General features: G+C 36.0%; 1 protein-coding gene across 3 annotated transcripts in view; it reads right to left on the bottom strand.

Annotated features, from left to right (window-relative positions):
• CSMD3 (CUB and Sushi multiple domains 3) overlaps window positions 1–13651 on the bottom strand; it is a 585345-nt gene that overhangs the window by 400726 nt on the left and 170968 nt on the right. For all 3 annotated transcript variants that reach the window (XM_063423509.1, XM_063423591.1, XM_063423676.1), the window contains exon 5: window positions 1075–1282. In XM_063423509.1, the coding sequence (XP_063279579.1) occupies window positions 1075–1282 (208 nt within the window). The remainder of the gene's footprint in view (window positions 1–1074; window positions 1283–13651) is intronic.

Here is a 13651-nt window from a genome sequence, read left to right as displayed (position 1 = left end):
AACAAGACTCTACTGACCTTAATGTATCTAGACATTATCTACAACACTTGTATCACCTGTTGTTCACATGCCTCTATCTGTCATACAGAACTTCCATAAAGCTTTATGAGCCAGTTAAGAGATCAAGATTTTACTGGAGACCATAACTGTGATTTATGGGTTTGTGTAGAACTTCTTTTCTGTGAATCAACAGCATATTTAATCCAACAAAACAAACACAAGGATTTGTCATATTGACATATTTCTTGAGTAGTGTCATGCTGTTACCATAAAACTACCAGACCAGAATGTATAATTTATTTTTTCCTATTTAACTGAACTTGATCTTGAAAGAGATTATTTACTATTTTGTTTCTTGTACTTGTGTTACAACATCTACACAACACATCTACACTGAGATTAAGAATTGCAGAAGTCAGACTGGCGAAAATATTGCTACTACTGCTAAGTCAACAAACAAACAGTCATAAACTCTCCTTAAAGGTGCCATATTTGGAGTAAAACCAGAGCCAAGAAGTACAGTAACTACTCAGGGTGTTTTATCTCACAGATCAGGGTGGATATTTCTAGGTAGGTGTATCACCAACCATACTCACATTATTTAGAGACCATGCATACAGTTCTCTGTACAGGAAACTCCTCCAGAGACAAGCCATGACCAGCAGGTGTGGTCCATGCTAATTCCCCCTAGTTCTGTGCCAAAAGCCTCCACACTATTCACTTTCTGACATTATGAACCTCGCTGAAGGCTTCACCAAACCTTAGCAGCACATGTATATTCGAAATATATACACTTTTAATACGATAATGGTTAAATGGTTAGACACATATATAATGAGGCAAATGAGTCTACAGTGCCTTTCATCTTAATGCTACATCTTCAGAATAGATCTAAAAACCATTTTATAGCTGCAATTAGAATATCAACATTTATAATATGGCCACAATTATTACAGTGAGGGGCTTTTTTTAGCAAGATTACATATTCACAGAAGGAAAAGTAACAAAAAGTTGTATTTTCACCTTTCATCATCATTTTCTTTTGTCTCATTAAAATTGCAATATTTGACTCACCCTATTGTAGGTGGTTCAGAACCTTCTATTTCCAAATAATCATATTTTTCTTCCATTTGGAAATCTGTAAATATGAGTGAGATAGTATCACCAGGCTCTGCCACAATAGTCCATGTGCAATCTGCATTATTATGATATTCATTAGGAAAGTTGGGGCTCGAGATGATTCCACTTGATCCTCTCATAGTTCCTCCACAAGCATCTTCAGCTGTAAAAAAAACCACAAAATTACCCCTTAAAAATTGATACTTTCTTGCTAAAAATAGAAATTCATTACTGTTTAGGTGAACAATTGCTTAAGACTTTTTAACATGTTTGTCTTGGAATGCTGATCCAAAATTAAGGAGTTAAAACAGGAATTGTTTCAAGTTACAGTTACTTAGGAACTATCATACTGATGCCAATACATATTTTTATAATCTACTATTTATTAATTATATGTCTGGATTAGCATTGTTTCAGTCACTTTACAACAGCATGCAAAAATGTCAGTTTCCTCTTTTGCTTTAACCAAAAAAATTATCATAAATCAAGTTGAGTTTAATCCCTATCATAAACAGTCTGACATGATGTGCAGCAGTCACATTATCCTGAGAAAAGAAGCTTGAGAATCTTACCCACTATATACTAATTGTATTGTCATATTTTATTTTAGTGAGTATCCAGTCATTAGGTTTATTCTTGAGAAATCATTTTCTCATTTTCAAACAGTGATCAGTTTTCACACCAAAGCCATTCATGAGTGATTTCTTAATGCAAGATGCTTTCGCAATAAAGATGTTTACATCACAGTAATAAGTTTTAATAGATCAAATATTTACACTTTTACCACAGGCATACATTTTTCATGTCATATGAATAACTGTGAAACTATTTAACCAATTATCACAATTTTTTTCTTTTTTGATGGTGACACTCAAACCAAAATTACTCTATTTTTTAGCACGTGATCTTATGCTGAATATACCAGGTAAACACTGGATATTCAGAAAATCATTTCTAAAAGACTTTATTCTATGATGAAACAATTCTCAAATGACTGATGTTCTGTATCTTCTTTATTAGTAGTGTACATATGCCTAGTAACTCAAAAATATTTTTTGAGGATATTATGTTAAAATTATTTCTATGAGCTAATAAAATTAATTGGAAATGTAGTTCTTTTTCATTCAGAAATGGAAATACCCTTCAAATAACTTGAATGGAAATACCATATTGCAGTACTTATTCAGTTTATTACCCAAAATATTTGAAGCATATTTGAAAAGCAATTCTTGTTTCTGCCCAATTAGAGTGCTAGCATGAGTAAAACTTGCCCCAGAGTCTGAAAACTCAGTCAATACTGATTAAAAATTAATGATAAGGATAGAAAAAAAACCAACTTTAATCAGTATAGGCTCACAGAACAAAAAGTTTAAAGAATTCTGACATCCATAATGGCTTACTTCTAACAGAAAGAAAAAAATTCATGACTATTACAGAAGTTTAGGAATTGAAAATACTAAGGGTCTCTTAAAAATTCTGCTAAATTATGCCATGGCCAGGTAAAAAAAATAAATTAAATAAAAATAAAAAAAGGAATAACACATCTTTAATTTTTTCTTAGTAATTAGCCAGAGCACTCTGCATCCACTAAATATAATAAAACTGTGAAACCTCACAAGTTTCACATCACAGGTTCTGGTCCTATATTGTGAAAGGCATAATAAATATATAAACATATAAATAATAAGAACATAATGTTTTCATGCATTATGGACATTCAGAAAATTAATTTTAAATTGGTAGTTTACTGTAGAAAACTTTCCTACTGTTTTGAAGAACTCATGTTTTGCTTTACACAAATTAATTACAGAAAAACATATCTGAATTCCTAGAAATATAACAAACTATTTACTAACACTGTTGCTATATTGTACCAAAACTTAAAAAATTAGTATGGCACTGTTTAAAAATATAAACAATGTCAACTAATGTGCCCTCTATTCTGAGCCACAGCTGTTTGGAGACATTTCCAAAGTGTGATTTTGCTACCATCAGCAAAATGGCCCAAACAAATCATCATGGTTTTTATTCTGATTCATGCAGAAAATTTGCTACAAATCCAATTAATATTACCTACATTTAAATGCTGCATATATAACCAAAGCCCACTGTATATCATCTTAGTGTATTGCAAGCATTAGAACAATAAATAACAGAATTACTGTACTTGTAATCTTATTTTCCTCCATCTACAATATCATTTGCTTGGTTCAAGTCTTGTAACCAGACCCCCATAGGTAAAAGCTCCCATCTGTGAGATGACTGAATTACGTTATGCCCATGCAAATGTTTGGTGCCTTAAGTTGTGAAGACAGTGTAAAAAGAGATTTGATCTTCAAGTAAATTGACAAACACTGTTGACAGGATTTCTACCACTAACTTCATAGTGCACAAGACCCTGACAAATAAAAGAGAATGTTATAATTATATCTTGTGCAACCTGCTTTTAGCACCCCTATTTCTATCACAGTTGAAGCAGCATAATTTCTTAGATGTCAGCTATGAAATGTTGCAAATAAAAGAATAACTGGTGTGGAAACAGTTAGGAAGAGTAACAGTAGCTGGTCTTCACCAATGTGCAACAAGTCCAGTAAGGACACGTGGACAAGGAAGAGAGGAAAGATAAGCTTTGCTGTGATTTTGGTACAGATCCATGATAATCTCTTTCTCTGCCTTTCTGTAACTTCCTGAATAACCTCTAACAAACTACCAAGGTAGGAATCCTCGGAGACATTAAGTGCCTAACCAGCTCTTCCCAAGGGAAAAGACAAGCCCATTCAACAATGGGATTGTTTTTGTTCAAGGACCACAGTATACTTGGTGGCTAAAGCAGCAGGATGGGGAAACACTGTGTGTGCCTCAAGGACATTTAACCTGGGGGAAAATTGTGGTGCGAGTTGTATGTTGCAGGGAGCAAAACAGCAGGAACAACATGAACCAGTGAAGAGTGAATGTTGCGAGGAGCAAGGACAGTGTGGCAGTGACCGGCAGAGTCTGGCCGGTGCTGGTGCCCAATCATCAAGTGTGCTGCTTCTCCTGTGATAGGCACCCATCCTAATGAAGGGATCCCGAATCACGGCCTATTTTTGAACACCTGGAGTGATGGATGAAGTCCAAGAAATGGCAATATACTATCAAGTCTGTGAAAGGATGGAAGATAGTAGTTAATGAGAATGTATTTATCTGTTTGTTGGTTACCAAGAGGGTTTAAGGATGTAGTTTAGGTTGCGTGTATATATGTGCGGCATGTTCCCACACCCAATAGACACTAAAATCACTGCAATCAAAATGTCGTAGCTTAACAGTGGTTGGGCACCTAAATGCCTTGAAAGAATTGTGTGCATCCCTATCCTTTTAATTTCCAGTTATCGAAGATGAAGAAAAACATTCACAAAAACTGTAAGAAGATAACACTTCAGTTAAGACTTGATAGAATCTGACATTGTTCAATTACAAATACATAGCTAATACTGATACTCTATAAAAATCTACTTTTAATATTCACACTCCATACTTTCAAATTAAATTGATTTGGTCATGTACTGGGAAATTTTATCCAATAACAATCTTGCAAATGTGACATGAAGGCATAAATGCAAAAGAACCACTTACAGCCAAGATGTCATTTTTCCTAACATATTTCTCTGATCTTAACCATATGCTGAAAGGGGAAGATTTTTCAAAGTGATATGCAAGAGGCGACTTGGCATTAAAAAGCTTTTCAAGGTATTATGAATTCAAATTAAGATCTCTGTTTGAATATGCATAAGGGTTCTTGTGCAGAGGGAGTATCACTGATATTACGATGAGTGATGATTATGAAAGTAATATTTCAGGGGTTTTTTTTGGTTTTTGTTTTTCTTTTTGTGGGCGTGGATTGTTTCTATTTATGTTCATAGATACCTGCAGTTTTTCTCTCTTTTCATTTTTTCCTTTTAAAATTTTATGAGTAAAGGCCCATAAAAAAAAAAAAAAAGGTGAAATCTGTACATGTCTAAATAATCTCCAGTGAAATCTGATTTAATAAATTTTTATCTTTTATTTCTTCCTGGTTTGCTGTTCACTGTTCAGTTTTCCTTATAAATTTTGAAAATATATTTCTCTAGTTATGTCTTATTTAATTTTCTGCTTATTCTTGTCACTTTCAGTGATATTCACAATAATGTTACATAAATATTGAACCGTAAATTTCAATAAAATGGATGATCAAAGACAGGCAATGTCATCAGTGATTTATGGGACATGCAAATTTATGGACTTCATTGAGAATTCAATGAGATTGCACGGTAGATCAAGCTTTAATCTGGTACACAATGTATCACATCATCTTATCTATCTAGATATTTATAGCAAAATAAACAGCTAATTTTTCTGCACATCCTATACTGCCTTCATGTAAAAAAAACCCAGCTTTGATTTAGTTTCTTATTCTGTTTCTTTATTGGCTGTGCTATAATCAGCAGAATAGAAACTACACAGGCTGAAGTGAAAAACACCTTAAAAATTTGAACTCAGTTTTAAAGCCTGTGGTATTATAGTCTGATTATGAAACTCGCAAATGAGCACAGTAATAGGCACAAAAATATCTTTAGGAAGTTCCATAGGCAATGCCAGTTCCCTCTGCTTCCTCCTTTGCACAAACACTTACTCCTTTTGTTTCCTGCCCACTTTTCTTGGAGAGCCTGAACATGTCTATTGCAGAACTCCAGCAGTGCCAACTGTTTTGCTATGGCTCTGTGATTATAATAATGTCACTGACCTCTGATCACATGTGAAGGTGCAATTCTTGGGCATCTCTGACACACACAGACACTTGAGAGCTGTTTCTGGTCACTCCACTTTGTCATAAAGAGTGTAAGAAAATCCCTCAGCAGTTTATTCTGTGTGTACTCTGCCTGATCCTCTACTCCTCAATAAATCTTCAAACTTTGGTGACCAACCACAAAAACCCAGTGGACCTGGGTACCTGGGTCAAAGACCTTCTTATTAGGTTAGTGAGATCTTGCTCCACTAAATAAAACCTAAGTCTTCAATTCAGTCTCAATAATGTAATGTTTAGAGTCAGACAATAAACATATGGGTCTGCACAGTATAGAGAACAGTCTCTGAGGTATAATGCATATTATATTTATTTTATATAATATTCTGATACATTCTAAAAACTCCAAACATAAAGCAAGATAGATATAGAAATATATAATTATATATATGTTTATTTATATATTGACTTTTTCTACAAATCTATAGCAATGAAAAAATTTCAGCCTTTCTTCATAATTTATGCACAAGAATAACCTTACAGATTTCAAAATATAAAGACTGCAAAATATCCATCAACTGAAAATCTTTCAGGATAGCTTTGCAGATTTTTTATCTTTTACTAACAAAGTTCATCCAGATTTTAAGTAAAGGGACATAAAACAGTTCTTAAGGACAAAAAGAAGTATTGATTTGTAAAACTCACAGATTTTGAATTCCAAATAAACCCAGTGATGACGATAAATTGACATTATTCACATCTTCACTCTCACTTTTCACTTTTGTGCTGAATACCAGTAAAATTTATATAGATATGACAGCCAGCAAAAAATCAAAAAATCAAACAATGCATCTGTAGCTAAGGAGGTGAGGATTTTAAAAGTGCTTGAACATAAGTTAAACGAATACATTGCCTTCCCACCTACCACCTTTGAGACAGAACCACAAAAATGCCAGAGGAAAACCCAACAACACTCACACAGCCTGTGCCTGCCGGGAGGCCTGTGCTGGGCAACACGGGGTGAGCCGAGAGGAAGGCACAGCACGGCCAGAGCAGCGGCTGGCGGCGCTGAGGCTCAGCGGGGCCGGAGGGCACTGAGGGCAGTACCGGAGGCACAGCGGGGCCGGGCGGGCACTGAGGGCAGCGCCGGAGGCACAGCGGGGCCGGGCGGGCATTGAGGGCAGCGCCGGAGGACACGAGTAGGTGAGGACACAGCGAAGGATGAGGGACCAAGAGCAGCCGTGGGCGCTGAAGCCTCGCCGGTCGGTAGCCAGCTGCAGGTGAGGTGCGGCAGGAGAGAGGGGAACAGAGAGATGGAGCCCAGGTGAAGGTAGAGGAAATCTCTATTCTCTAAGTGTTTTAGGATTTTTTTTTCCCAGATTCTGAATGGGTAACTAAACGTTTATGTTACCTGGCAATTAATTAAAATTCAGTCATATCCTCAGAGTTGCCCCCTTTTTCTCCAAGGAAATGTCATGTTCTGGATGTAATTTAGGCAAGTTGGACTCTCCTGTGCTGACAGGAAAAGTAATTGTATTCTAGTAAATGGTGCACGAGGTCTCATTTATTGTTCTTTATTCTATAAAGAAGGAAGGAAACATTTAAACACAAGTAAAGTCTTGGCACATAAAGCCAATAACTTTGTCTTAAGAAAAAAACCAAAACAAAACAAAAACACAAACAAAAAACAACTAACTTTTTAAAAAACAAACAAACAAACAAAAACCACAACCTGAATTCTTACCTATATGTGTGGTTAAAAATGTACATAGATGATTAAAAAAAAATCTGGTTTAGTATACAACTATTTGAAATTGATGGATTAACTCACAAGATTTTTTTTAAAGAAAAATAAGCAGTTTATATATTAGTTAACCATGTCTTTACTTCTGTCTTCCAGCAAAAAAATAAATTGCATATTTTTCTCACATAAAAAGGAACTTTGGGAAAGGAATGGTGCTTTTATTGCTTACAACACCAGGTAATTTAAATTAAAATATTTGGATGGGCCTTGTATGAATATAGGCACAATGGAAAAATATGTAAAGATTTCTTGATGATCAAACTGTTTCCTGTTGCTTTTTGAAACAATAAACCTTAGAAGCTCTGCAGCACTAAGATACTTATTTAGATTTCATGGTTTTCAAGCCTGATACTGTTTGAGTTGCTGAGGGGCAGAAGGCATAAGAGTAAATTCATTAAAATGGAATACAGAGGAAAGCAGAAATTACTTAAATTGATTGCTTCAACAAAGAAAAGGGGGAAAAAATACCTAGAAGTAAATATATCAATTCATCAACTTGAAATTCAATTATTTTTTCTTTCTCATTATTTTTAATACCTGCAAGGAAGAATGGTTTTTACCATGATTTATAAATGTAATTTTGTCTTTAAAATTTGTCTTGTCTTTAAACCAAGCATGAAGAATGTGAAAGATGATAAATAACATAATACTTGAGATTTTAGAAATTACTAGGGGTCTTGTAGATTTTATTGGGTTTTTTTTATTATTTCTCAAGAGAGAAACTACATCAAAGTATGAACTTGGCAGTGGTTGATTTTTACACCTGGCTTTGCAGTTTTGCCTCTGAACCACAAAGAAATTATAATTAAATTATTGTACTGGAGACACTGTTCTATTAAAAACAAATGTTTATGGAATTGCATAAAATAATGACAATGTTGTGTTTTAACCCAGCTAGCAACAAGCATCACACATTCACTCACTGCAGATGAGTAATTAAGTATTCAAAGTGGCACTTGTTTTATTTATCTGTTGATATTTTGCTGTATAAAAGAACTTTGTTTCTGTTCTGTGAAGATCAGTGGTGGCAGAGTCGGGAGGAAGTCTGAATCCCAGCCATAGCACCCAGTGCCATCTGACAGACACTGCCTGCAGCGAGGAGAGTTAGCACTTCCTTTGGGATCAGTTTACACCTCTTAGTCTGAAGCCCCTTCTGAGGAGAAGAGTGTAGCAGGCGGGATGTGAAAGCCACCAAGAAAAAGCGTGCACAGATGAAGATTGTACTGGGTTACTGTGGCAAGGTTTTGGTATCGGGGCTGCAGGAGTGGCCTCTGAAGATGTCGGGGGCTGCCCCATGGAGCCTGTTCCAGGATGCTCCAAGGAACTCCACCACTGACTAAAGCTGAGGCCATTAGCAATTTTGGTGGTGACTCTGTGGTAACGTGTTTAAGAAGAGGGAAAAATGCTGTGCAGAAGCAGAAAGAGAGAGAGACAAAGACAGAGAGAGAGAGAGAGAGGGAGGTGTAAGAAAAATGGAAGATGCAAACCTGAAGACACCAAGTCCAGGGAAGAAAAAGAAGATACTACAGGCTATAGGCACAGAAGTTCCCCTGTAGCAAGTGAAGAAGACCTTGGAGATGCAGGTTATGTATTGGGAGCTTATGTTTGCCTGGAGAGACTGTATAACTTACAGCCCTGGAAATTTTCAGAAGTGAGCTGCATAAGACACAGAGGAAATAAAACTGCCTTTAAAGTCAGACTTGAGAGGTGTGTTGGATTTGATAACCTCTTGTGGTCCCCAAATAAGTTCTCCTATCATTCAATATCATTCTCCTATGATAGCTTAGAGATAGAAAAGAAAAAAAAAACAAACAAACAAAAAAACCAAACAAACCAACAAGCAAATTGAAAAACAAAAACAGTGAAGAACTTGTATTGCTTGAATTCAATTACAATTTTTTAAATTTTCCTGATCAGAATCTAGTCGAACACCTAGAGCAAAATCAGGGGAAAAGGAATACTTTCTTTGTTTTATTTTCAACTTTCTTGACCTGATTAAAAGTTATATTTTTTTTCCTCAGAACAGGAGCACTGTTTTAACTTTTGCACCATGCAATGAAGAATGGATTTCAATGTGTAGCTCGTAGTTATTTTTTATCTTTCCTTTAAAATATTGGATTAAGACTACTTCAGTGTCTAAACCATCAAGCAGATCTCATACTAATTTTCCATATGACATTCAGTATAGAATTTTAGAGGCATAAGAGGCTATCATAACTTTCACTGTCTAGGTTTTTGAACCTTCTGCCCTAATGAAAACCAGATTACAAGGAGCATGCAGCTTAAAATAATTTGCTTTTATGAACTGAAGAAAAATGCAATTGTTAATCAAAACTTCTTCCTAAAATGTGCAATTCCAGATGCACATTTTACTTTCGTAAAACCTCTAAAGAAGAGGGTGCATTCTTACCAAACACTGCTCAAAACAAGAAGCACGATTTCTGTGGCATATTTGTGATCTCTTTACTTCTGTCATGTTACATTTGTAAAAGAATTTGTGCTTTATTGCATCACAAAATGCCTAAATGATGACAAAATGCTCTCAAGATTTCAGAGTCAAGATTTCTGTAGTTGCTTAATTATGCAGAGACTTAGGAACTCAGTACTCCTGAACGTGAACCGTGACTACTGCTTCACCAGAAGAGAGAAGCAGGACTTAACCTCATCTGAAGACATTTTCTCAGCCAATTTATGACTGCTTTGGCAGTTCTGTTACCTTATTTGCCAAAATTTATCAAACTTAAATTAAGTCTGCCTGCATTTGAAAAGTTCACAGATACTTTCAAATTTGGAAAACTAAAATCAGAACTGGAAGGAAAAGATCTTTACACCACAGAAGCATTTAGAAATAGGAGATTCAGTGTTCTGCTTGAGTGATTAACAAAGTGTTTTCAAGTAGAAGTTGAATATATCTTCTTCACTTTAGCCAGAAACACTCTTATAGACAAACTGATGAAGTATGGGGTAGATGATGAACCTGTCATGTGTGTGGAAAAATGACTGAAGAACTGGGAGGTGAAATGCAAAAAGGGCAGTGAAATGCAAGAAGCTGCATAAAGTCCAGACAGAGACCAGTTCCCTCGCCCCTGGAGTACTCTGTCCAGTGATGGCTCTCCTGCATGAGAGACATGGACAGAGAGAGTCCCACAAAGAGTCACAAATTATTCAGGGGCTGGAGGTGCAGACATATCAGGGAATCAGAGAGTGCCATGTTCAGCCTGGGATAGAGAAGGTTCAAGGGAAATCATCAGTGCTTACAAATACTTGACAGGGAATTAAAGAAGTTGGAGATTTCTGAATGATACCAAGAGAAAGAACAAGAAAATTTGGCACAAATTGAAATAGAAGTAATACAGTTCATGCTTTTTCCCACTGTAAGGCTGAACATTCAAACAGGTTGTTCAGGGAGGCTGTGGGGTCTCTATCCTGCAGATACTCAAAACTCAACTGGACATGACTTTGACCACCCCACTCCAGGTGGCCTTGCTCTCAGTGGAGGGACTTGAATTAGATTATATTCAGAAGTGCCTTCCAGCCTCAGATACTGTCTGTTTCTGTGATTCTGGGAATATTGTGCCCTCTCCTAGGTCAAGAACTGAGTACAGTGCAGACTGTGGAAAGCCATGGAAACCAGGATACTGTAAACACAAATTGCGTGTCATGAGCCTTGACACTAGCTACAGATCAACAACAGTCAGAACAATACCAGAAAACAGTGGAAAGGTACATAACATAGGTCATTGTGAACTGATCTGATTTCCTACAAAGACCTTTGTAGAGATCTGCTGGAAATGTTTTAATACAGCCAAACTAAATCACATAGAAGCAAGTTCCAGAGTGGAACTTCTGTGTGTTGAAGCCCAGCCACTGCATGAACACCAGCTGAGTGGTAGAGTAGGAGTGATTAGAATGAGCATTGACTTCTATAGATGTAACCAATACCCACTCTGGACTGGTGATCACATACATCAGTGTAAGGTAAAAGCGTTACCCTGACACATCTATTTCCTCTGATCTTCTACTTAAAAGACTGAACTCTGGTAAGTACATTTTTTGGTATTCCTTTCCCCCATGACAAATTTCACAGTGAATACATGATCCACACCCACATTTTCTAGTATCTGTGATTTTTGTCCCTTCAACATATTTCAAGAAAGTTATACAGAACAGGTTTTTTTAAAAAGCCTTGCCTTTAGAGCCACTGAGGTCTACAATATATGTCCTTCTTGTTTCACACATCACTGAGTCAACAGGTAGTCCTGGCACCTTTGGAGCCATTCTGGTTTATGATAGAAATCCAAACCATTAAAGATGTGTGCCAGAAGTCATTATAGATTTTTTTTTCCTGGAAAATCACAATGCATGTCTAATAGTCAACTTGAAATCTCAGGTTGGTGTCCATTTTTCTATTTCAGATTTTAAAAGTGATTGGAATCATGGTCCAAATGTTCATCTTTTGTTTTAATTAACTTGTTCCCAGCTATTGAAAATTTCAAAGATTCAACTGCCCGGACTGAAACATATGCCAAAACTTGTAATAATGACCTTGTGAAAAATGCAATGATAGCAGAACTGAACTAATCATAAATAAAAAAAACCCCATACATCTTTCTAGTACCGTTTTCAAATAAGGATGTTGCAATACGTTTGTTGATATTAAAGAGTCACAGAACTCTGTATGATTACAGCTGTTACAGGCACTTCCCAAAATGAAATGGTACTGAGTTGAAAAGCAGGTATTTAGAGAGGCAGCAGTCTCACAATTAAAACTCTGATGATAGACCTTGTAGTGGACCACCTTGCTGAAATCATAATTATGAATTCTGAAAAAGGCTCCCTTTATTGCCATATTCATCCTTTACTCCCCTATTAGCCCTCTAGCAGGACACAGAATCAAATAATTGTTTAGGCTGGAAGGGGCCTTAATCATCATCTAGTTGCAACCCCTCTATGACTGACAGGGACACATTAAAAATACAAGGCATAGAAGTATTTTGTTTTATAAATTCTTGTGAAGTCCATTATATCTTATTAAATTCAAAATCTTTCCAGGTTATTAGAAGGACCTGAATACACATGGTTGCTGTCAAACTGCTCTCCTGATAAAGGCAATTAAAATCAGTATCCTGGTATTATTTGTGATAAATATTTATTGGTAGCATATTAATAATGAAATGTCATATTACAATGGACTCATGCTATCAAAGTGCCTAGATGAATAAATATCAAAAGGGCATCAGTATGAACATCTTATCTCAATATAACCAACTTCATACTCTCACTCCTGTAGCTAGAACTGAGGTTTAGTATGTGCATAAATTAAAGTGCATTAGTCAAGATATAATTAATATTTGCTTACCTTGATGCCCAAAATAAATGCACTGGAACTGTGTAGCCAATGTAACAGCATAACCAGTAGTACCTAAGCATTTTTATGATGTTGTATCATCACAGAGAAAGACAATACACAAGGGGCTTTGAGAAGTATGTGAGTAATTCACCAAAGAGACAGGGATGTTTGTAGCTGCTCATAGGAGACATCCATGTAAAAAACTTGCAAGGTTCGGTAAGCACCAGTAACTACTAACTACTGTCCTGCCCATTATATAAGAATGGCTGTCAAGGATAAATTTTCAAGACCCAATACCCTGATAAATGCATGTGGACATATTTATATACATTCAGTTGTAACACTTCTCATCCAATAGTTGGTAGATTACATTATTTATGAAGATGATGCGATGATATGTGTACTGATGGATAGATTTGCAATTCCATCTGGACCAACAGCATAACACAGGATTTACTAAAGCAAAATTTTTACTCAGTAAAGGAAGGTATTTAGAGATACATGAGGAAAAAACCTGAGTTCAGCCGACTAAATTTCTATCAGGAGAATTTTAAAAGATTAATTCTAAAGTGAGTTGGCTTTTAATGTCATGCTGACACAATGCAAACACCATTTATGT

This window comes from Prinia subflava, chromosome 1 (assembly GCF_021018805.1).
Source record: "Prinia subflava isolate CZ2003 ecotype Zambia chromosome 1, Cam_Psub_1.2, whole genome shotgun sequence".
In the NCBI taxonomy this organism is placed as follows: domain Eukaryota; kingdom Metazoa; phylum Chordata; class Aves; order Passeriformes; family Cisticolidae; genus Prinia; species Prinia subflava.
The sequence above is the reverse complement of the archived record's forward strand: the minus strand, read 5'-3'. Positions and strand labels throughout refer to the sequence as shown.